Source organism: Plasmodium vivax, chromosome 2 (assembly GCF_000002415.2).
Source record: "Plasmodium vivax chromosome 2, whole genome shotgun sequence".
NCBI lineage: Eukaryota > Apicomplexa > Aconoidasida > Haemosporida > Plasmodiidae > Plasmodium > Plasmodium vivax.
In genome coordinates this window covers 165,060-185,644 of record NC_009907.1, presented here as the reverse complement: position 1 = coordinate 185,644, position 20,585 = coordinate 165,060, and the positions used below count along the sequence as shown (strand labels likewise).

Below are 20,585 nucleotides of genomic sequence, written 5' to 3'. Positions count from 1 at the left end.
AGCAGCGCTGACTCTCAACGGGATTCGTTTCCCCTTGAAGGAGGGGGGGACGCTCCATATCGTTAGTCAAATTCGCTGTTACGGTTGCCACATTTTGGCCATAGTTTCCTGTGCATGAGTACACCCACCGCTGCTGCGTTCCCTTTACGGTTTACCTTTTTAACCAAACAGAACGAAATTAAAAAGGGCGGGTTGTTCTTCAAAAAAAAAAAGATTGACAAAACAGGTTGGGGGAAGGTGCGGGAGTCTACCATTCGGCGAGGTATGTACGACACGAGCGCTTTGTGACATTTGGGGGAAGAAAAAATGCCGCGACGGGGACGCACATGCACAGGCGTGTATAAATAACAACACGGCATGAAGATGCATATGCGTCAATCTATAGTGTATATATGTGTACATACACGCATGCTCACATGAACGCATACACACACACACGTGTGCATAGGCACGGTGCGCAAAAACATTCACCCCTACATACGCGCACACGCACGTACGGTTATATATACATCAAGTTGGACGCTGCCCGAGCTCGCGCCGCGGCCGCTGGGGGCATCTGAAAAGGAGGCACTGGGGAGGGGAGAAAAAAAAAAAGAAAAAAAATACTATACACTTAAAGATAAAAAAAAAAAAGAAAAAAAATACTATACACTTAAAGATAAAAAAAAAAAAGAAAAAAAATACTACATACTTAAGGATAAAAAAAAAAAAAATAGTTCGTACACAACGGGAAAAATTAAAGACAGAGATACGTTTCTTCGCGAAGTTAAAAAGCATAGTAAATGGCTTCTCCAGCAGAAGAAATGGCTTCTCTCCTTGCGGGATGGGCGCCTAGGGCCACCGCGCTTGACAGGAACTCCTTCGGGCAGTCGGCCTGCTACATATTCGTGAACACGTACTGTATGTCGTTCCAAACTTCTTCGATGTTTTTATTTGCATTGATGAAGATGCATTTGTTTTCATTTAAAAAAATGTTGATGATTGGCATGCAGCCGTTTTTGTGCGTCTCGAAGCGCTTCCGCAGGGTGTCCATGTTGTCGTCTACTCTGCCTGCGGGGGGGGAGAAGCAACGTGAGGGTAAAGGGGCGAAACGGGCAGGTGAAGGTAAACGGGCGAAGCGAACTGACGATGCCACCGCCTCGCTACCACCACCTCGCTACCACCACCGCGCTACCACCGCCTCTCCGACTTACCGCACATGAGCCCCCGGTTCATGCACCGCTTAATCATCGTGTCCTCGTCGCAGTAAAGGAAGAGGCACAAGTGCACGTAGGCGTAATTCCCTATTACGCTCATCCAGCCATCAAAATTGTCGTAGTTTCTGGGAAACCCATCAATAATAAATTTGTATTTTGCCTTTTGCTCAAATTTATTTTTCTTCAAAATTTCCACCACCTCTTTGTTTTCGTGTATGCCATTTTGGTACCTCAGTTTCTCGTGGTAGTGATCAAGGTTATCGTTTTTTAGCTTGATGGTGTCATCAAACACGTCGAATGAGAAGCTTTTTTTTTCCGCTTGCTCCTGCGGGTTGGTCGCCTCCCCCGTTTTGGCTTCCTCCTCCTTTTCCTGCTTCTTCCTCTTTTCGATTTCGTTCTCCATTTTGATTTTCATCAGTTCTAGGGTTATTTGCACGGGCACTATTTTTCCTGCGGTGTGGGGGAAGCGGTATGTGGAAGCGGCACGTGGGAAACGGCATGATGGAAGCGGCACGTGGGAAACGGCATGATGGAAGCGGCATGGCGGAGTGGAGAGCCCCCCTCGTGCACTTTTTTTCATTCGAACCATTATTTATGCAATCCTCGACGACAGCCTGGTGCTTCGTGTCCACTTCGCCCTTCTCGCATTTTATTAGGTACTCCCTTAAACAGTCACCTTAAAGGGGAGGGAAAAAAAAAAAAAAAAAAAAAAGGTAGGTGTGGGGGTAGACCCATTTGTCGGGGCCAAATTCGAAATGGCTAATTCGGCCCGCACGCAGACTAACGCTCATAAATCCTACCCGCGCTGATGTGGACGAAGTCGAATTTGTCTTGGATCAGTTTGCACTGCGTTCCCTTTCCGCTGCCTGGCCCTCCCAGCATGAAAATCTAAGGGGGGGTGATCAAAATGGGCGAGAAAAATGAGCGATCAAATGAGCGATCAAATGAGCGATCAAATGAGCGATCAAATGAGCGATCAAATGAGCGAGCATAATGTGTGAGAAAAATGTGTGCGCAAACGGGGGGGCAACCCGACGACCCCCTCTCCGCCGCGCTTCTGTGCCTCTTCCGCATTACCACAAAGGGTTGGTCTTTACCCATAGCAAAGGAGTTGCTGGCAAAGAATTCCCCCTCAAGCTTCCTATCCCTGTGAACGTGTGTTCTTCCCCCAAAGAGGCTGAATTTGCAGAGCCCACTGGACACCCCGCGTTTTTCGCGTGCCGTTTTAAAATGCCTTTTTGCTCTGCCCCCCCTGTGGCAAAAAGCATTTGTTGTGCTGGCAGTTAGCGAAGTAGCCTGTTCGCTCTTCAGGTGAGTAAAATCGTCAACCAGGATTTTCGAAACGTTGGCTACGATGGAGAGGAACACTCCTGCGTAAATGCGTTTGCAGTTCATATGTGCGCCGTGGGGGAGCGGCACCTACGCTGTGTGGGAGCAGTACGTACGTATTCTTTTTTTTTTACTGTACAATAATTCACGGTCACGTTTAGCTGCACTTTTTTGCTTCATCGTTCGGCACGTTTGCACTTTTTTCCGCCTCTTACCCCCCTATCCTTTTTTTTTTTTTTTTTTCTCCTTCGAGATGAGGGGAGAGGGAAACAATTTTACCGGGCGCCTCAGATGCAGCGTTTTTTCGTTTAAAAAAATTCCCTTTGAGTTATGTCAGTGATGAAATTAGAGCTTTGGAGTGGCTTATCGCAGGGCGCGCATGTTGATTGCGTCACATGTGTCCCCTCGCATGCAGAGCAGCACCAGGGGGATCAAAGAAAGGTACCAGCGAGTGGGGATGTGCATACGGGTGGGAAGCGCACAAGATTGGAAGTGCGTACGTTTGCAGGTGCACAGATGAGCTCAATCCGTTTTGCAGGTATTTACTCTCTTGTGCGCGTGTGCCCTCCGTGGGGGCGCATTTTTGTGTTCAAGGGGGGAAGCAAAAAAAAAAAAAAAAAAAAAAGAAAAAAAGAAAGAAAGAAATAATGAAATAATGAAATAATGAAATAATGAAATAATGAAATAATGAAAGAACGAATGAAGGAACGAGCGCAACAATTAAGCAAGCGGGAAGCGAGAAAAAATGAACGCTTCGAAAAAACAAACAAATACGCAAGCGGGGAAGCCCCACTCGCACATACACCTGTGTGCCCCTTGCGGTGAAAACGTAAAGGCGTAAGCCGGGAGAGGGGCGCAGTGACAATGATACGGTCAATCTTCGCGGGGGGAAAAGAAGTATGCATATGGGCCCCCTGACACGCAGGTGCGTGAATCAATCGCGCAGTGTAGGTTTACAGAGCGCACACACGCGAGTCGCCCCGGGGCGCCAAAGCAACTCAGCCAGTGGGCGCGATGCCCTCTACAATTGCGTGGAAGTGCTCAAAGCGGTAATTAAAATAATCGGGAGGGGAAAATATGTTGAAGGAAAAAAAAAAAGGAATTAACTTTCTGGTGACCTCTTCAATAACGCTGTGGCAAAGGCGAATTATATTTCCTATTAAGTGAATGTCCCCTTTATTTTCTGCATGGCTAACATCCTTCTGGCGAACGAATAAATTGTTCAATTTAATTTCACACAGGAGGATGAGCAAAATAATTTTGTTCATTCTGCTTTTGCAAAAGTGATCCAAATATGTGAGTATGTTATTTTTTATTTTATTGATTGTCTCGATTTTAATGTTTATGTACAGCTCCACCGCGAGAGGAATTTCTTTTAAAATGTGCAGGACGAAACGCTTGCTATCGTCGTTGTTATTCTTTGCCTTGAAGTAGTAGCAGCTGCGTTGCCTCTCTCTCCGTTTAATTGTCTTCAAGTCGTCCTCGATGGATTGGTAATTCGCGTAATATGCGCGATGAGAGGGGGAGGAATGGGAATACTCGGGGGGAGTTTTTTTTTTTTTTTTTTTTTTTTTTTTTTTGTCCTTTTCGTTCTTTTGGCTTGCCCACCCGCTCTGCTCGTAAAACAGGTGAAACTTGGACCAGTTCAGCTGCAACCTTTGCTGCTGCCCTTCGGCGTTCCTCACCAACTTGAGGTATTCCTCGTACTCCTCAACGGCAAGTGCCTTCAGCTCGTGCACCTGCGCTAGTCTTATTTGCTGGCTCGCTTTGGCCGCCTTCTTCCCGGCGCCTTCGCCCATTGTGCGCATCTACATGGGTCTGCTCGCACATGTCGGCCACCCCGGTCAGTAAAAACTCCGCGGGTTCCTATAATCAAACGTGTCGTTGACCGGGTACTTACCGTGCAGGTACTTTTCGTACGAGCGAATTTTGGACTTGCTGGATGAGCACTTAATTTGAAAGCACTTAATTAAATTGTCCAAACGGTCAAACCACACGCTGGCAACGTTATCGCTGGTGTGATTCAGATTGAATATGTTAAAGGTGGTAATGTTTGCGAATCGGAAGAGGTAGAATTCCTCCAGGCAGCTGAAGGTGAAGTTGCTGTCAATTACATTTTTCATGCTGGGCTTTCGCCCGAACCAGTAGGGGTGGAAGGGGAAGTCGTGCAGCGTTTTGTTCGCCTTTAAAAGCATTTTGCGGTGGTGCGGCGCGACAGGCGGGGGGGCCCCTTGGGGGAAGGTTCGCACAAGGGGGCAAACAAAGGGGCACACCACTGGGCGCACTGATGGATGTAGGTTCCTGTTCGCATACGCGTGGGTGGGTACTCGCTTGCCCCTTTCAGCCCTCCCTGCTTTAAGACCCAACTCTACATCACCCTTCTGCTTTATCGTTGCCCATGTAAAAAAAATGTGCCTGTTGGGCTAGCCCGTCGCTCCTCAGCAAGGGTTTATCTCTATCTTTTTTTTTTTTTATTTTATTTTATTTTTTATTTTTTTTTTTTTTTTCCCTGCGTTCTGAGCGTGCTGCTCACAATAGAGCTAACACCTCATCAACGTGCGTAGGAAAGTATGGGCAACTTTTGCGTGCATACGAATTGGTATTTTTCCCCCTGCCGTTTGGCTTCTCCCACGCGTGCACATGGGTTAACATACATGCGCAATGCGTTCGCCCCACGTATGAGCCAGTGGTATGCACTGCGAAATGGCGGTGTAAACGCGTACAGCTGAGCGCCTGACCCCGTTGGGCCTTTCCACGGGGCTATTTTACCATTGAGGCGTTTTTTTTCCCAACAAGGCCACAATCGCGCAAGTCGCCAGGCACAAGTGCACAGCGTTTTGAAACCGTTCGCAGGAAATGTGCCTCCACTGGGTGCGCCAGTGCGTCGTGGCCACCCACTCGTGAAGGCTCACCCAAATGGCACATGTACACGTACATGTACGTGGAAGCAGCGGGTACGCACTTGCCCAACTCGGGACGTAAACCCAATCGTGTTATTCTTTCCTTTTAACAAAATTATGGTGAAAAAATATTTTTTTTTTTTTTCTTCATTTTTTATATTTTTTTTCATTTTTTGTTTTTAAGCTGAATTTTTTTTTTTTTTTGCGAATCTTCAAAAGAACTTTTCATTACACCCCTATTCGAATGTATTTATTTTTATGCGTACGTTACGAGCGAACGGGCGATTGAGCGAAAGGACGACTGACTGAGCGGACGACTGGCCGAACGAACGACTGACCGAACGAACGACTGACTGAGCGGACGACTGAGCGGACGACTGACCGAACGGGTGACTAACCGAACGGACGATTGAGCGAGCTTACCTTCCATGCATTACGCGTGTATGAAACGTTCAGCAGCGCGTTCCTCGGTGCGTATACGTAGAAAGAAAGTTTATGTATTCAGGAGCCGATGCGTGCGCGGCTGACGGGCGTGCCAACGCATGTACGTGCAAGAAGTACATATGTGCGTACGTACGTATGTATGTACGTATGTACGTGTTGACGCGTGTACTACTGACGCTTGCACATGCTGGCTATGTGCGCGCGTGTACTCCGCGCCTGCTCATATGTTAAACGAAATTCGCTGCCTTATTCTCTCCTCCCCGTGAAGGCAACTTGCGCGCATTGGTGAGTTACGTACGTGCGCGGATTCGTTTTCCCCCATATGTGCCTACTCATTTGCACAGCAATTCGAAACGTAGGCGTAGGCGTAGGCAGTTGACCGCTGACCAGGTGACGCAGCGCAGCCGACTGACGACCGGTTGACCGCGAACCAGGTGACGCTGAGCAGCCGACGGCCGACCAGTTGACTGCGAACCAGTTGACGGTGGACGAGCTTTCCCTCCCACACACACACAAAAAAATACAAACAAATTTTTTCCTCATGTTCCCATTTGCATTCCCACTCATATAAAAATACTATTGTTGGTGTATATCTCCACATGAACATTTGAAATGTAGATTTGTGTTGAAAAAAAAAAAAGAAAAAGATAAGAAAAAGCGAATTTGTACTTTCGTTTTAATGTTTCTTTCCCCCCTTTTTTTTTTCTTTTTTTTGCATTCTTATAAGAGAATTAAGTTTTCCCTTTGATCATTTTGTTTATCTGTATTTAATTTTTTTTTTTTTTTTTCTTTTTTTTTTTTTCTCCTCCCACTCCCACCACACACCATTTGTAACGTCGCTTACGTTTGCATACGTTGTGTGATTAAGAGAAAGAGAAGAAAAAAATAAAAAAAAAAAAATAACAAATCATTCGCAGGGTATGTGTACACATATATGCATGTCGCGTAGGTGTACTGACGTGCTTGCACATGTGTATGTTCCACATATATTCACCCGAAGGTGTTCGTTTTCGTGCAGCGTGTGCCACATGCATATCTCTGCACGCAGAATTATGTGCCTATATTATGTACGCATGTACGTTACGCGTATGCGTGCTTATAGTTTCGTTTGAATAAGCTAGGGTTCGACTTTTTTTCTTGTTTTTTTTTTTCCCGTTTTTTTGCCCCCTCGTTTCTTTTTCCATTTTTTCCTTTGCCCCACTCTTATACTTTACCATTTTTACCTTAACCTCCTTGCTTTGCCCCACCCTTATCCTTTCCCCTTTTTTTGCCTTTTTTTCTTGTTTTATTTTGTTCCATCTGTGTATCTTCTCTTTGTTTACCTTTGCACCTTCTCTTTGTTTACCTTCGCTTCTTCCTTTGTTCCCCCTCCCACTTCGCCTGAGCGGCCTCTCAACTTTTCTCTGCTTGAACCCACGCCCCTGCCTTATATCCCCCCTGGAACAGTCGTACACACGGCGCGGTTTTCGAGTCCCCCCGTTTTACGAGCCACTTTTATCAAAATTAAAGAAAAAAAAAAAAAAAAAAAAATAATGAAAGAAAATCTCGAATGCGTTAACAACATCGAATTAGCTGAAACTGAAAAAGAAAAAAAACAAAAACAAAAAGAAAAAAAGAAAGAAAAACAGAAGGAGAAGCAGAAACAAAGGGATAAACAGACGGATAAGCAGACGGATAAGCAGAAGGACAAACCGACGGATAAACAGACGGATAAACAGCCGCTTAAGCAGCCGGAGGGAAAAGCAAAAAATGATGATTTGAGCCCCAATGACGAAAGTGGGGCACCCAAAAAATGCGAGCCTGCGAAGAATGGTAAGCCGGGCAATAAGGGAACCAAGTTGAAAAATAAAAAAAACGTCCACAAGGAGAGTCGCACGAATGGTGGCGATGAGGACGACGGAGACGACGATAATGAGAGGAACAGCGGCAGTAACAGTGCCAACAGTAGTGGAAGCAACCGTGGCAGCAACGAAGTCGGTAGGTGTGAACTAATCGAGAAGAGCAACACGTTCACCGTGGTGGGGAAAGGGAAGAGAGAACCAAAGAGTAGGTCTGACGACGGGAAAGAATCCAAGGGGAGTAGCACGTGCGGGGGAGCCACCCCAAGTGGGACAGGTAGCGGAACGGGTAGCGGCATAGGAAGCGGTACAGGTAGCGGTACAGGAAGCGCAATCGGAAGCTCCAAAGGTGTGCAGAAGGCAAATGCGCATGGCGGAAAGGCAGGGAAAAAAAAAAAAGAAATGAACAAGGAAAATCAAAAAGGTAACAACAAAAAAAACGCACCCGAGAAAAAAAACGGAACGACGAATGCCCCAAACACAAACAGCAACGAACTTGCGAAGGATAAAATAAATGTGCACAAGAAAGGTGCCAAGGAGACCAATGGTAATGAAAACGGCATACATAGCAACAGCGTCGCAGAAGGAAAGACAACGATTAGTAGCGCCACAAATGGAGAGAACAGCGGGAAGAAAAAAAACGCCACGGAGCAAAAGAACAAGGCGAATTCTAAAAAGGGCGCGAAGAAGAACAAGCAGAAGGTAAGAATGGCAGAGTGGGTACTTCGATTTGGGGTGCAAAGGAGGAGAGGGAGAAAACGGAGAGGTGCAATAAGCTCGCTCTCCCTATCGCGTATATGTGTGCAGAGGCATTCTCATCTCTTGTCTTCATGACGTCGAAATGGGGTGCCACATATTCGCGCACATGTATACACCTGCATTTTTGCACATGAACGTGCGTGCCCTCCCCCCCCCGCGCAGAACGAGAACTACCTGCAGAATACCTGGGTGTTTTTATTCGACAAGGAGAACAGGAAGTACTACGAGCAGTACGTCAACGGGCTGGTCTCCCTGGAAACGTTTAACACGATTGAGAAGTTTTACAAGTAAGGGCGGAAAAAGCGGCAGGGCGATATGCGGCCCCGCACTGATGAAGTGAGACTGCGAAGACACCGCCACACACCTCCCTCCCCCTCGCAGGAACTACAAGTACATGAAATCCCCGTCGTCCATTAAGGAGTACTACAACATCTACCTGTTTAAGCACAACTACAAGCCCATTTACGAGGTAAGGCGAGAGCGCCATGCAGAAGAGATGGGGAAAGCGAAGCAGGCGAAGTGAAAGAAAGCGGGCGAAATAAAGCGAACGAACGTGAACGCAGTGGGGAGGAACCACTAGGGCCCCCCAAAGGAGCCCGCACCCGCACGTGCTAAAAAATGAAGCGAGCGAACACACCTGGCCAAATAAACTCTCCTACACCCCCAACGCAGGAATACTCGAACGGATTCATTTGCATCATAAAAAACGACCACTGCTTTAGGGACAACGTTGCCGATTTGATTTGGGAGAAAATGGTGAGTCCGGGGAGAAGCCTCCTCCCAGTCTTTCATCGCCAGGCTTTCTACACATTCGAATTTGCGAGGAAAAGGCATAAAAATAAGTCCTTCAAAGTGGTGCAAACGGGTAGTGCTAACCAAATTAACGCCTTCCCCTTTTTGGAATCTCCTCCCGATCATCCCACTAGGTCCTCCTGGCCATCGGAGAAGAATTCAATTTGGTCGACTTGTCAGGGATACAACTGTGTATAAGGGAAAACGAAATTTTCTTCAAAATCTGGATGAAGAACTACTCGAACTATATAAAGAACATCCTAACGTAAAAAATGCGAGGCGAGATTCGATGCGTGATTCGAAGGGCGTCATGAGCGTGCCAGTGTTACCCCCCCTGTGGACGCGTGCCAAATGCGCACAAGAAAAAATTGCTTCTTCTTTTTTTCCCCCCTTTAGGAAACGAGTGAACGAGTTGCTGGACCTGCCACCGAACACCTCCATCATAACGAAGATTCTCTCCGTATGATTCAAAAGGATGAAAGGAGTGAAAATTGCATATTTTGTTTTTTGCGAAAAAGGCACACAACGTAAACGCTTCTCACTTTTTTTTTTTGTTCCTCCTTTCCCCCCCCCCCTGAATGACCATTTTTAGAATGTATACTACAACAGGAAGAACGCCAATTTGAAGGACAAAAATGAGAAAGGGAAGAAGCCGTACAACAAGAATAACAAGCCCGTTGAGTACCCGCCCTCAAGGAAGGACTTCTTCAAACTGAAGAACTACGGGGCGGTGTTAGCGCCCCCCAACTACGGCATAGGTAGGGGTTGTGGACGTGCGAGTGTAGACCTACGAGTGTGACCAGGCACATCGCCGCCGCTTAACAGGCACATCGCCGCCGCTTAACAGGCACATCGCCGCCGCTTAACAGGCACATCGCCGCCGCTTAACAGGCACATCGCCGCCGCTTAACAGGCATATCGCCGCCGCTTAACAGGCATATCGCCGCCGCTTAACAGGCATATCGCCGCCGCTTAACAGGCACCTCTCATCTTCTCCCCTTTTTTTGCCGCCCAAACACCCAGGGAACTACAACTTCTACAAGAACAACCTCGACATGAACCTGTTCTACCTGTACAACCAGCAAGGCATCCCGAACCCTCCCTATTTGTATTACCCCCTGAATATGTACCACCAGCACTACAGTAATGGGTACCCCGATTTTATGTATGAGTATAATTTGGGGTACCCCATGGAAGGCTTTAATAACAATTCGATAGACAACGAAATGCATGCAGAAAATAATTTTGGCTGTAATCAGCTAAACGGAGTAGCCAGTGGAGAGAAAAAAAATAAATTCGATTACGTAACGAAGAACAAGGAGTATAAGAAGCATTTTGCCTATTCGAGCAACACGAATGAGAATTTTGAAGACAGCAAAAGTAGCACGTGCATATAGGTCCCTTCGCGGAGTATAGCCCGCACGATGTCAGTTTGATCACGGTGATGGAAGAAGCAGTTGAAAAGGAAAGATTGCACCCAACGGACGCGCACAACCGTCTTGGCTAGGTATCAACGAGGAAAGAGCACCACGAGAAATGTTCCCCAAATGAGCAAGTTTACGAGCATGCATATAAATATATATATGTAGAGAGAGAGAGTGAGAGAGGGAGGGAGAGACGCACACCGCCAGGCTCGCATGTGTCGGAGTTTGCAATAATGTTCAATCCGCTGATTCCCCGTGTGATGAACCCTGTGTTGAGATGAAGCTGTTCAGATAGGATCCAAAAAAGGGGAGATTGCCACGAAGCGGACGTTTTAAGCGCACCTGTTAGTAGACAAAATAATCTTTTTAAAAAAAAAAAAAAACATTTTTAATTGAGCTATGCCTGTTATTTCAGTCTCTCTACGGAGTACCTGCCCCCCCCTTCGTCTTCATCAGAATGAATCGACAAAATGATCATCATCATCATCATCAGCGTTATTTTTATCGCCATTTTTATCGCCATGTTTATCACCACGTTTATCATCATCGTTGTGCCCCCCCTTTGTTATAAATAATTAATTAATTACTTTTTAATTTTGTATTTTTTTTTCAACTGGACACATTGTGTGCCCGTTTGTTTAAACTTTTCACTGGAGCTGCTTGTTTTCCTGCCATATGTTCCTTGTTTATGCTTTTCCTCCCTTTGTTTCTACCACTTGGACTGGACCCCTTTTCCCGTGTGTATAATATTTCTGTCTACTCTCATTGATACCTATTCATTTTCTGTACCTTCACCTACGCACTTCCGTTAGCATCCACTTCAACTACTTATGTGTGATTCTTTTATTTATGAACATATGTAGCTCTTTCGTTTTCAACCAGCTGTGCATGCATTCAGTTTTAATTACATTATTTAATTTTACCAACAATGCGCATATATATATTGTACACGTTGCGTCAGGGTCGCGAGGGCGTCATGTGAAACTCGCGGCAGCGTCGCGCAATCTTTACATTATTATTATTGCTCATTTGCGAATGTATTTTTTTTCCTTCTCAATTTTTATTAAATTAACAAAATGACAAAAAAAAAAAAATTCATTCAATTTGTTTTTTAAAACAATTCGCCGTGGAGCGGCCACCAAAGTTAGGGCAGAAAAGAAAAAAAGGCAAAAGGTGGGCAAATGTGCTGCGCGACAAAATGACCAGTCGTTGTAAAAAATCAGGGGATAAGCACGATAAAAAAAAAGAGGCAAATGTGTTCGCAAACGTGTAGGCAAACTGTGTACGACAAATGGGCTTAGACTTAAAATGGCGAAAAGCCAAAATCTTCTCTTTCCCGTGCAACGCTGCATCCACCTCGCTCACTTCCCCTTGGGCAAATTCGCCAGGTGCCCCAACCCCTTCTTATTAAGATCGTTCTGCAGGGAGGAGACGCGAACGGGTCATGTGCACATGTGGAAGCAGAAGTGGAAGCGCACGCATCAGTGGGTGCGCCCGCAAAGGGTGCATCACAACGCACACATGCGGCGTAGACACATGCGGCGTAGACATATGCGGCGTAGACATACGCGGCTTGGACACACGTGGGCCCATTCAAACGATGCGCTTTTCGAAACTGCCTGTGCAAACCATTACCAGCACACAAATTTGATAGTCCTCATAGTAGTCATCGCACGCCTGCGTTAGGTCACCCTTGAGGAAATTATTCTTATACCAGTTATTAAAACATTTTACGTACTTCTCCTTTTTTTCCTTGCACTCTTCAATCTGGAGGTAGGGTGTTTAAGTAGATACGCAAACAGAAAAAGATGAGGGGAACTGCCCTTATAAATGGAATCAAGGACAAGAACAGGTGGGCACGGCAAAACGGGATGTGCATCTACGCAGTTGTTAAGATCCACATTGAAATGGTGACTATTTATAGAGCATGCAATACGGGATGGGTTCTTTTTTTTTTTTTTTACCGCTTCTAAATGTGCCTTCACCGTGTCCGCTCTTGTCTCCTTCTTAGTGTTCTCCATGTTATTCGGTGTGATGTGCTCCTTAATGATTGTAAGTTGGTATATATTGGGGCTCTTTTTTTTTCCTTCTTTGTTTTCCTCCGCACAATTTAAAAGGCAATTTCGTTTCCCCTGGGTTAAGATATACCCGTGCGTACATCACAAAATGAAATTTCTTACCGCAGCTTTTTGAACAAACTTAGGGTGTTGCATCTGACTCTTTAGCATCATACATTAAAAAAGGGGGGAACAAAGGGGGGAAAAAAAGAGGAAAAATGAGATATGCAGGTATGAGGGGATGCTCTATACGAACCTATTGCAGAACATGGTATGTTCCTCCGCGCGCAAAGCTCATATATTCCATTCCAAACATGAAAATTAATTTGAGCAAAATAAAGAATATTACAAAAAAAAAAAAAAAAAAAAAACAGATGAAATGCGCAAACTGCACAATTTACTAACAAAATGATTCTGTGCAAAAGTACACAATGCACGAGGCGCATCTTCAATGTGCCATTAACACTTTCGCATGTACATAAGCGAATCTAAAGTGAACACATTTTGATCGACTGCTTACTTGTTGCAAAATGAATCGAACGGGATGGTGGCCCCCCTTACTTTATACGTGATTTCGGCTATATCCCTGCGAAAAAGGTGTTTGCAAATGGCGCGCACGAGTATAAGCGCGTATGTGTACGGCGGCACACGTATTTTTATATATATATATATATATATATATGCATCTGCGCGCTTATTTATGTATGTACATATCTATGTAGGCGCATCGTACACGCGCAGGCAGAACGGACCGCCCCCAAAAAATATAACAAAATAACGAAACGGCAAATGTAAACAGAAGACTGTCGCGAAAAGTATAGCGATATGTGTCCCTTCTTTCATGAAAGCAGTGCACACAACAAGAAACATTATTTTTAAAATAGTGGGTAACTTTGCAAATGGCTCACGGGCATATGAGATGAAATGCTTTTCACGGGGGAGCATACATAGCAGCTTTTCATTATGAACGAGGATGCACCGGGAATTACATGCATATGCCATCGTCCCAATGTGTAAGCAAGAACATTGCACATGTGAGAGCGAAAACGAACGCTTTACAGGTTCAGCATTCTTTCTTTTTTAATTACACGATATTGTAGGGCTCGTTCCTTTCCTTAAAAATAGTTTCATCATCACATTGGATTACGTTTCTTATTTTTTTCAAGTTGGTGTAATTCCGTTTTTCATATTTCTCCTGAATGAAGTGATAAGAGGCATGCGTTTTTTTTATAGAACACCACGGCGCGTCCGTTTCTAAGAGCAAAAGATTTAGGGGTATTCTCTTCACGGCACTTAGATTTTCAGGCGTTTTTAAGGAACAGCCATTTACCCCTATGTATAAATTTTTGTACGTGTTTATTTTTTCAATTATCTCCTCCCTGTCTGTAAAACTATGAATTACTCCTCCAACGCCTTCAATTAATGGCTTGTACTTGTCCAGAATTTCAAAAAATATATCGGAACAGTTCCTCATGTGCAAAAAAATGGGCAATTTAAACATTTGCACTAATTTTAACTGATATATAAAATACTTAATTTGAATATATTTGGGGCAGAAAAACAGTCTATCGAAATCCAGGCCTATTTCACCAATGGATACAATTCTGTTGCTATGATTTGTTATTTTTTTTTTCAATTTCTCTAAATAATCTTGCTCCTTTTTGTCATACACGAAGCCAGGAATTTTGAGCGCATCCCCTTGTGGTGTTTCACTAGAATGCTTCTTTTCCTCCTTTATTTGAACATCAGCTGCATTTGCGTTATGTCCTTTCGCATTGTCGTCGTCACGTTTGGGATTTTCCGCTACCGCGCATTTCACATTTTTAAAATGGTTAATAAATTCCTCAAACTCCCTTTTTGCTTGCTTGTCTTTTTCCTCCATGATATTCTTATCAATGAACTCGTAGCAGTTGGTGGGGTGCACGCCAGCAGTTAGAAAAAGGAACTTGCCCTCCGGATCTGTTTTAAAAATGAATGAAAGGGAAAAATTAATTAACGGACGACACAAGCATATTTTCATATTTACATAACAAGCACAAAATTGTACCGTATGTTTCGCAAATCTTCAGGGATTTGTCGATGTCCTCCAGGCAGGTGCACGTGATTATAATCTTCTCAACATTGTTCTTCTTGGCTCTATTCAAAACGCTGTTGAGTGGAACATGCAGTGGACAGCGTGGGGAAGGGGGAGGCGCATATCGGTAGTGTCGGTAGTGCGTGATCATGCATTGGTACACACATGTGTGTTGCATGGGCAAACGTGAGCATATATACACGCAAATACAAAACGAGTCGCGAATATGCGCAGCTCTTTTCGTTACTGTTGCAGGTCATTCGCATGCTTCTTCTTGCTATAAACTCCATCAAACATCCTGTCAGTCAAATTTGCCCCTATGTCAATGAATAAGTTCCCCTGAACTTCCATTTTCTGTATATTATTACTTTTTAGGGTACGTTTTTTTTCCCTGTGCAACACTCTACTATTTTCAAAAGGAATGAAGAATCTTACGTTTTTAAGCTTCGTTACAGCGTTGGCTTCTAAAAAAATCGTATGTAAATATATTAAAATAACAACACATTTGAGAAGGTAAAAAATTAATTTCATATTTTCATTTTGTTATAAAATATATCCCCTTTTTTTTATTTTTTCATATGTTTGACATTTGTGTATCTTCATTGGAGGGGCACATATGCTACACGTATTAGCAACATCAAATGTTTCACTTGACAATTTTTAAAATATGCTATGAATTTTTTTCCTCATCGTTAAAGATATACATGCGCGATAGGAATTAGCATTCCAAGTATTGCCATTGCCCAACGTTTACCACGGCTTTGTTATGAATTTTTTTTTTTTTGTTTGTTAATGATTAAATTGAAGTGCTTAAATGAAACATAGAATACAGCGAAATGCAAAAATGTGTATACATTTTTAAAAATGTATGTAAATTCCTCCCTAGTGAATTCTCTAACCTCAGCATATCATTTCTTACCTTTTAACGAAGCGGCGGTGGCACAATTACTTTTGAAGGATCGCACATCCCTAGTTTAACGTTTGGCTTTAAAGCATTTCATTCATTTTGTTAAAGTTTACCATGTGTGCTTATTCTATATATGAGCGCATTTGCCTGTTATAAAAGTAATGACATTGCTTTCTGTTCTAATAACAAAATAAGATATATTCTGAATTTAAATTGAGCAAAGATAGCGTAACTTTCTCATCGTTGTGAAGCTTCCTTCATCGGGGTCTCTCATTTGTGTCTCTTTATTTTTACGACATTTTATTCAGACATCACTTTTCAAAACGCTTTCATCATTTCAGTGCAAATAGCACGAGTATTTAGCATCAAGAACGTGTTAAAATAATCTGTCTTAGCAACAATGAAAAACTCAATTCTTATTTCAATTGCGTTGTTATTCATGTGCATATATGAAAGATTTAAAAAGACGGAACTTCAAAGTTAAAGTATGCCTGAACTGTGAGCGTGTAAATCGTGTGGCGTACGTAAAAATTCGCGATTAAGTTTGTTTCACATTTATGTTATTTCCTTTATTTGAAGAAAATAAAATACCTTTTTACCACATGTATGGATACTTTATACATCACTGGGATAAATACCTTCCATACACGTTTTGTTTCAGTTGTCTGGTCCTACGTATGTTTTTTTAAGTCCTAATGTTAAAATGTGCCTGTGCCTGTACCTGTGTTGCGATTATGTTTAGCTTGGAACCCCATTAAGAACAAATTATGCAAATGATTGATGTATGCTTCTACATTTAATAGGAATCAATCAGGAGCTCCCTTATATTATTTTAAATATGGTTAAAAAAATTCTCTTTTTTTTTTTACATCATATAAGAGTTGTCTTTTTTTTTCAAGTGCTTCGCCTTATGGTACTCGCAAAATTCACCTAACCATTAACGAAAGACTTTTTCTGAATAAAACAAAACGCTAGCATTTTTTTTTATTTAATAAACTTGGCTAGTTAAAAAAAAAAAATATACATGTATTAGGTAGCTTTTTTCCACTTGGTGAGACACTCTTCCAAACACTTCTTAATAGTTATTTAGCTAGCTGAAAAAAAATATATAAATGTATTAACGATTCATATGTTTTATGTAAATTTTGCTTTTGCAACGGTTGTTTTTTTTTTTAAATGAATGTTATTTTTGTTGTCATGTAAAATACATTTCTCAATTTATATATAATTTTAAGACAAAATTAAATTTCTCAGCATTTCAACCTTGGAAAACGCTCTTTAAACTTTTTTTAAATAAATACATAAATTAATTTCTTCCACCATTTAAGTCGTACATCCTGTTGTCCAAATATTCCAAGAAAATGAAACTTCTCTCAGCGTCCCCATGTACTCTCTACATAACACTATTATTTGTCCTGTTGGTTCATGTTACAGTGGGAGGAAAGCACATGAACAATCAAGATTTCGCTGAAACAGAACAAGCAGCCAGGGCAATTAGGAAGCTGTTAAATGGTGAAATAGATACTATCAAATTAGAAAATGGCAATAAACTAAAAATAAGGTCAAGCGATGAAAAAGATGATGCCCATAAGAGACATAATGACAAAACTAACTATTCATTTATAGACAACTCAGAAGAAGAAAACGTCCAAACAAATTTATTAAGAAAAAATGAAACCGTAGACGCCGGAAGCAAAATAGTTGAAGATCAAGAGGATTTTTACATATTAGACAACGAAAGCATTGAAGCCATAGCAAACAAAATTTCCATGGAAAATAAATTTCATGAATTTGAAGCGGAGGCATTTGCACAAAGTCTTAAGGATATAATAAGATCGTTGAATAATTAAGGAGCACAAGTTAATAGGTGTATTTTGCTATTACAGTGCGCATCATATCACCTACATTTGCATACGGTTAAATTTTGAATTAACCAAAGAAAGTTTTACAAAACTAATAAATACAAAGGGAAAAAATACTCGTTTCTTTATGCTTTTCTACACCTTTATTGTTAAAATATGCATTTTTTTAAAATAAAGGTGAAAAGGAATTTTTTAACTCGTGACCCACCATTTCGTGCTTTGCATATTATGTTTTGCCACTTTTTTATCATTATTTTTTGTGAATTATAGACGTACGTAGTACGTAGCTTTTACTCTTATTTATGTGCAAAAGGCGCAATAACGCACAAAATGCGTTTAGACACTTGAAGATGCAAAATTTGTTTTGCATATGTTGCCATAAAGTACATGTTCAGAATAACCTAAAAAATGCAAGGGGAAAAAGTAAAACTTATTTCCTTTTTTGAACTTTAATGCTTTTTAATTGCCGTTCTTTTTTTTTTAAAGGGTGTCTTCTAAAAAGAAGTGATGTGTCTTAAAATGTTTTGCTTTAATGCATATAACAACAATAGGTCAAAGATTTAGAATTCATTTTTAACTAAATTAAAATTTGCTCACTTATATGAACACGTCCCACGAAATGGGAATCCCCTTTATTATTTTCAAATGTCACTCCCAAGGATAAAAGAATAATAATAAAGCCTTTCCCTATTGATAAAGAATTATAAACAAAGTTGTTCTTGCAACAAGTTTGTTGCAACGTGATCATCGAAACTTCCACCAATACACCAAAAAAAAAAGCATAAAATAGGAAACATTGGGTTTCCATCCTACATAAAAAAAAATTAAGATTAAAAATCCTAAAGATGCGCAATGTTAATTTTTTCTATTTAAAAAATGCTCTACACGTATTCGAAAGTTTTCATAAGAACCACTATTTTTACATTTATGCTTCACCTCCAAGTTTTTAGTTAGGACTTTTTTGCATATTCTCTCGAATAAGACAACGTAAAGGGTGTTCTTGGGTAAATTTATTTCATTATTACATTTTTAATTTTTTTCTACTATCATCCTAAAATGAATTAATGTTGTTACTGAAAAGAAAAAAATGTGTACTAATGATAATATAACACATTTTTAATTGTGTCGCGTAAAAAAGAAAGACTTCATTAAGAAATTTAGAACCTTTTATAAAAATTATTACATCATGGCAAATTTCTTGTTAAAATATGGAAAATGAATTCAAGGTTTTTTCTACCTTTTCAAAATTGCTTTCGTTTTTTTTTTCATATTTTATTAATCACTGCTAAATACATCAATATTTAAAACACCTTATTTTAAAGGGATGTTCGTTCCCTATGAATTAATTTCTTTAAGAATATTTTGGACATAAAAAAGTCTTACACCTTAAGAATGGGACACATATATCACAGTTATAGGTCAGCAGTAACAAAACATAATCTACGATAGATGGTACCACACAGTCTTATAGACAATTGCAAATGTTATTGTATTTTTTTTAATATTCATATAATATACGTTATAAGTAAAAAGATTTTTTTACGATTAAATAAATAAGAAGCTTCTTAATATAATAGCAGTTCTACATAAAATGTTTGTTTGACGATAGTTAGGATTTTGAAGTGTGATGCCAAAAATGAACAATAATTAGTTCTTAACAAATTAAGCATCATAGATTTGTATGCTATATGTCATTTGTAACATGACATAGGCGCGTTAACACAAATATTTATAATGCGAACATTAAAATATGATTAGTTGTAGACATTTTTTATGGAAAATCAAAAGGATGCACCATAATAATTTATGCACATTTTTTGCCTGAAAAATATCATTTTATTAAAAAATGTAGTAGGTAAAGGTGTAATGTGTAACGTATAAAATATACATATATGTTAACGAAATGACACATTAACACGCAAACGATTTATGCATATTTTTAACAGGAAATACTGGTTTGTTTCTTTACAAAAATATGAATTTTGACAAGAAAAACGTTTAGACAGAAAAGTATAATGGTGGTCCAAAAAAAAGTTAAGTGTCGAACCATTACAGAATTATCTTGTTATATTCAACAGAAATAATAAATATATCAATTGTAACTTCAATTTGAAAACTGGTAAATAAATTTTTTACAATTCTATATGATCAAAAATTAAAAAATAATAGCCGGGGTTCTGCTTATGTGTTCTAATAATGGTTCTAACAATTCATAAGATGAGTTTTTTTCTAAAATTCTATAATGCAATTTTCCATAAGATATTGAAGAATATGGCTATACTAAAATTGTTTACATCCATGTGAGCGAAAAGAATATAGAACAAAAACAAAATAGAATATAAATCATACTTAGTACACAACTACTAAACTGTTGCCATTGTATGTATATATATATATATATATTATCCTCAGATACTAATTACTATAATAATAACCATTCAATAATTTTATCTTATACACATATTATAACATTTTAATTAAAACAATTCAATAACACACAATTATATAAAGTTCTTTATTTGCAATTACTCAATTGTTTAAATTAATTACATATAACAGTTAGTAAACACGAACAGTTGCATTCTTCTTGTAAGGTATTGTTTACTTTTTAAATCATTATATACTATTTATTTTGATTATAATAAATTTATTAAATTAGTTAAATTTATTTAATATTATGTAAAATAATTGGCTTTAATTACATATTTATAAATAATTAATTTACATAATTCTTATAATTCAACACATTATATAATTTAATTAATTTATTAATTATTATTTTAAAGATTAATTTATTTATGTATTTATTTAATTATTTAAAATAATTAATTTTATTTATATTTATATATATATTTAAATTAAAATATTATTTATTTTTTTATTTAAATGTTAATTTATTAATATATTTATTTAATTAAAATTAAATTAATAATAAATAATTTATTAAAATTAATATATCAAATATGTGAATATTATTATTTTAATATATATATATTATTTAAA

The 20,585-nt window shown here is 40.1% G+C and overlaps 7 protein-coding genes across 7 annotated transcripts, besides 35 other annotated features; 2 read left to right on the top strand and 5 right to left on the bottom strand.

Annotated features, from left to right (window-relative positions):
* Positions 1-28: part of a microsatellite that runs on past the window's edge.
* A 149-nt stretch (positions 29-177) lies between these two features.
* Positions 178-209: a microsatellite.
* Positions 210-642: 433 nt separating this feature from the next.
* Positions 643-682: a microsatellite.
* Positions 664-690: a microsatellite.
* A 178-nt stretch (positions 691-868) lies between these two features.
* PVX_081230 (UMP-CMP kinase, putative) lies at positions 869-2,835 on the bottom strand. Its single transcript, XM_001613471.1, has 5 exons — positions 2,274-2,835; positions 1,997-2,084; positions 1,783-1,872; positions 1,194-1,646; positions 869-1,050 (listed from the first exon to the last, which is right to left on the bottom strand). Exons 1-5 carry the CDS (start codon positions 2,589-2,591, stop codon positions 878-880), a joined length of 1,122 nt encoding a protein of 373 aa, XP_001613521.1. The 5' UTR covers positions 2,592-2,835; the 3' UTR covers positions 869-877.
* Positions 885-912: a microsatellite.
* Positions 1,806-1,832: a microsatellite.
* Positions 2,836-2,932: 97 nt separating the features above from the next.
* Positions 2,933-2,958: a microsatellite.
* A 197-nt stretch (positions 2,959-3,155) lies between these two features.
* Positions 3,156-3,181: a microsatellite.
* A 342-nt stretch (positions 3,182-3,523) lies between these two features.
* Positions 3,524-4,324, bottom strand: PVX_081225 (hypothetical protein, conserved; the record flags this gene model as incomplete). The annotated part of the gene is made up of 1 exon (XM_001613470.1): positions 3,524-4,324. The coding sequence occupies one exon, from the start codon at positions 4,322-4,324 to the stop codon at positions 3,524-3,526; it is 801 nt and encodes a 266-aa protein (XP_001613520.1).
* Positions 4,325-4,369: 45 nt separating this feature from the next.
* PVX_081220 (hypothetical protein, conserved) lies at positions 4,370-4,720 on the bottom strand (the record flags this gene model as incomplete). Its single annotated transcript, XM_001613469.1, has 1 exon — positions 4,370-4,720. The coding sequence occupies one exon, from the start codon at positions 4,718-4,720 to the stop codon at positions 4,370-4,372; it is 351 nt and encodes a 116-aa protein (XP_001613519.1).
* A 1,368-nt stretch (positions 4,721-6,088) lies between these two features.
* Positions 6,089-6,111: a microsatellite.
* A 238-nt stretch (positions 6,112-6,349) lies between these two features.
* Positions 6,350-6,378: a microsatellite.
* A 171-nt stretch (positions 6,379-6,549) lies between these two features.
* Positions 6,550-6,613: a microsatellite.
* Positions 6,614-7,401: 788 nt separating this feature from the next.
* Positions 7,402-10,762, top strand: PVX_081215 (hypothetical protein, conserved; the record flags this gene model as incomplete). Its single annotated transcript, XM_001613468.1, has 8 exons — positions 7,402-8,409; positions 8,629-8,753; positions 8,848-8,935; positions 9,139-9,222; positions 9,393-9,523; positions 9,655-9,718; positions 9,851-10,083; positions 10,216-10,762. 7 exons carry the CDS (start codon positions 7,402-7,404, stop codon positions 10,055-10,057), a joined length of 1,707 nt encoding a protein of 568 aa, XP_001613518.1. The 3' UTR covers positions 10,058-10,083; positions 10,216-10,762.
* Positions 7,696-7,860: a microsatellite.
* Positions 7,892-8,071: a microsatellite.
* Positions 8,905-8,949: a microsatellite.
* Positions 9,563-9,582: a microsatellite.
* Positions 10,014-10,043: a microsatellite.
* Positions 10,557-10,608: a microsatellite.
* Positions 10,611-10,633: a microsatellite.
* A 288-nt stretch (positions 10,763-11,050) lies between the features above and the next one.
* Positions 11,051-11,083: a microsatellite.
* A 711-nt stretch (positions 11,084-11,794) lies between these two features.
* On the bottom strand, positions 11,795-13,088 carry PVX_081210 (hypothetical protein, conserved). The gene is made up of 3 exons (XM_001613467.1): positions 12,647-13,088; positions 12,318-12,449; positions 11,795-12,100 (listed from the first exon to the last, which is right to left on the bottom strand). Exons 1-3 carry the CDS (start codon positions 12,701-12,703, stop codon positions 12,044-12,046), a joined length of 246 nt encoding a protein of 81 aa, XP_001613517.1. The 5' UTR covers positions 12,704-13,088; the 3' UTR covers positions 11,795-12,043.
* Positions 11,834-11,866: a microsatellite.
* Positions 12,284-12,306: a microsatellite.
* Positions 12,309-12,360: a microsatellite.
* Positions 12,551-12,578: a microsatellite.
* Positions 12,874-12,903: a microsatellite.
* A 167-nt stretch (positions 13,089-13,255) lies between the features above and the next one.
* Positions 13,256-15,468, bottom strand: PVX_081205 (TatD-like deoxyribonuclease, putative; the record flags this gene model as incomplete). The annotated part of the gene is made up of 4 exons (XM_001613466.1): positions 15,061-15,468; positions 14,787-14,887; positions 13,828-14,698; positions 13,256-13,325 (listed from the first exon to the last, which is right to left on the bottom strand). The coding sequence occupies exons 1-4, from the start codon at positions 15,342-15,344 to the stop codon at positions 13,256-13,258; spliced, it is 1,326 nt and encodes a 441-aa protein (XP_001613516.1). The 5' UTR covers positions 15,345-15,468.
* Positions 13,367-13,389: a microsatellite.
* Positions 13,826-13,847: a microsatellite.
* Positions 13,902-13,972: a microsatellite.
* Positions 13,968-14,012: a microsatellite.
* Positions 14,342-14,376: a microsatellite.
* Positions 14,846-15,025: a microsatellite.
* Positions 15,057-15,221: a microsatellite.
* Positions 15,421-15,517: a microsatellite.
* A 43-nt stretch (positions 15,518-15,560) lies between these two features.
* Positions 15,561-15,737: a microsatellite.
* Positions 15,738-16,538: 801 nt separating this feature from the next.
* Positions 16,539-16,567: a microsatellite.
* A 238-nt stretch (positions 16,568-16,805) lies between these two features.
* Positions 16,806-16,828: a microsatellite.
* Positions 16,829-17,081: 253 nt separating this feature from the next.
* On the top strand, positions 17,082-17,570 carry PVX_081200 (hypothetical protein, conserved; the record flags this gene model as incomplete). The annotated part of the gene is made up of 1 exon (XM_001613465.1): positions 17,082-17,570. The coding sequence occupies one exon, from the start codon at positions 17,082-17,084 to the stop codon at positions 17,568-17,570; it is 489 nt and encodes a 162-aa protein (XP_001613515.1).
* Positions 17,571-20,585: the final 3,015 nt, after the last annotated feature.

Bases quoted from the DNA above. Each gene is read 5' to 3' on its own strand.
- PVX_081210 (XM_001613467.1), bottom strand. From the start codon at position 12,703: ATGGAGAACACTAAGAAGGAGACAAGAGCGGACACGGTGAAGGCACAT. The intron at 12,450-12,646 runs GTAAAAAAAAAA...CCCTACCTCCAG, and splicing joins TGAAGGCACATTTAGAAGCG to ATTGAAGAGTGCAAGGAAAA. The intron at 12,101-12,317 runs GTAATGGTTTGC...TCCTCCCTGCAG, and splicing joins ACTATCAAATTTGTGTGCTG to AACGATCTTAATAAGAAGGG.
- PVX_081230 (XM_001613471.1), bottom strand. From the start codon at position 2,591: ATGAACTGCAAACGCATTTACGCAGGAGTGTTCCTCTCCATCGTAGCC. The intron at 2,085-2,273 runs GTAATGCGGAAG...ACCCCCCCTTAG, and splicing joins GTAAAGACCAACCCTTTGTG to ATTTTCATGCTGGGAGGGCC. The intron at 1,647-1,782 runs GTTCGAATGAAA...CCCACACCGCAG, and splicing joins CGAGGATTGCATAAATAATG to GAAAAATAGTGCCCGTGCAA.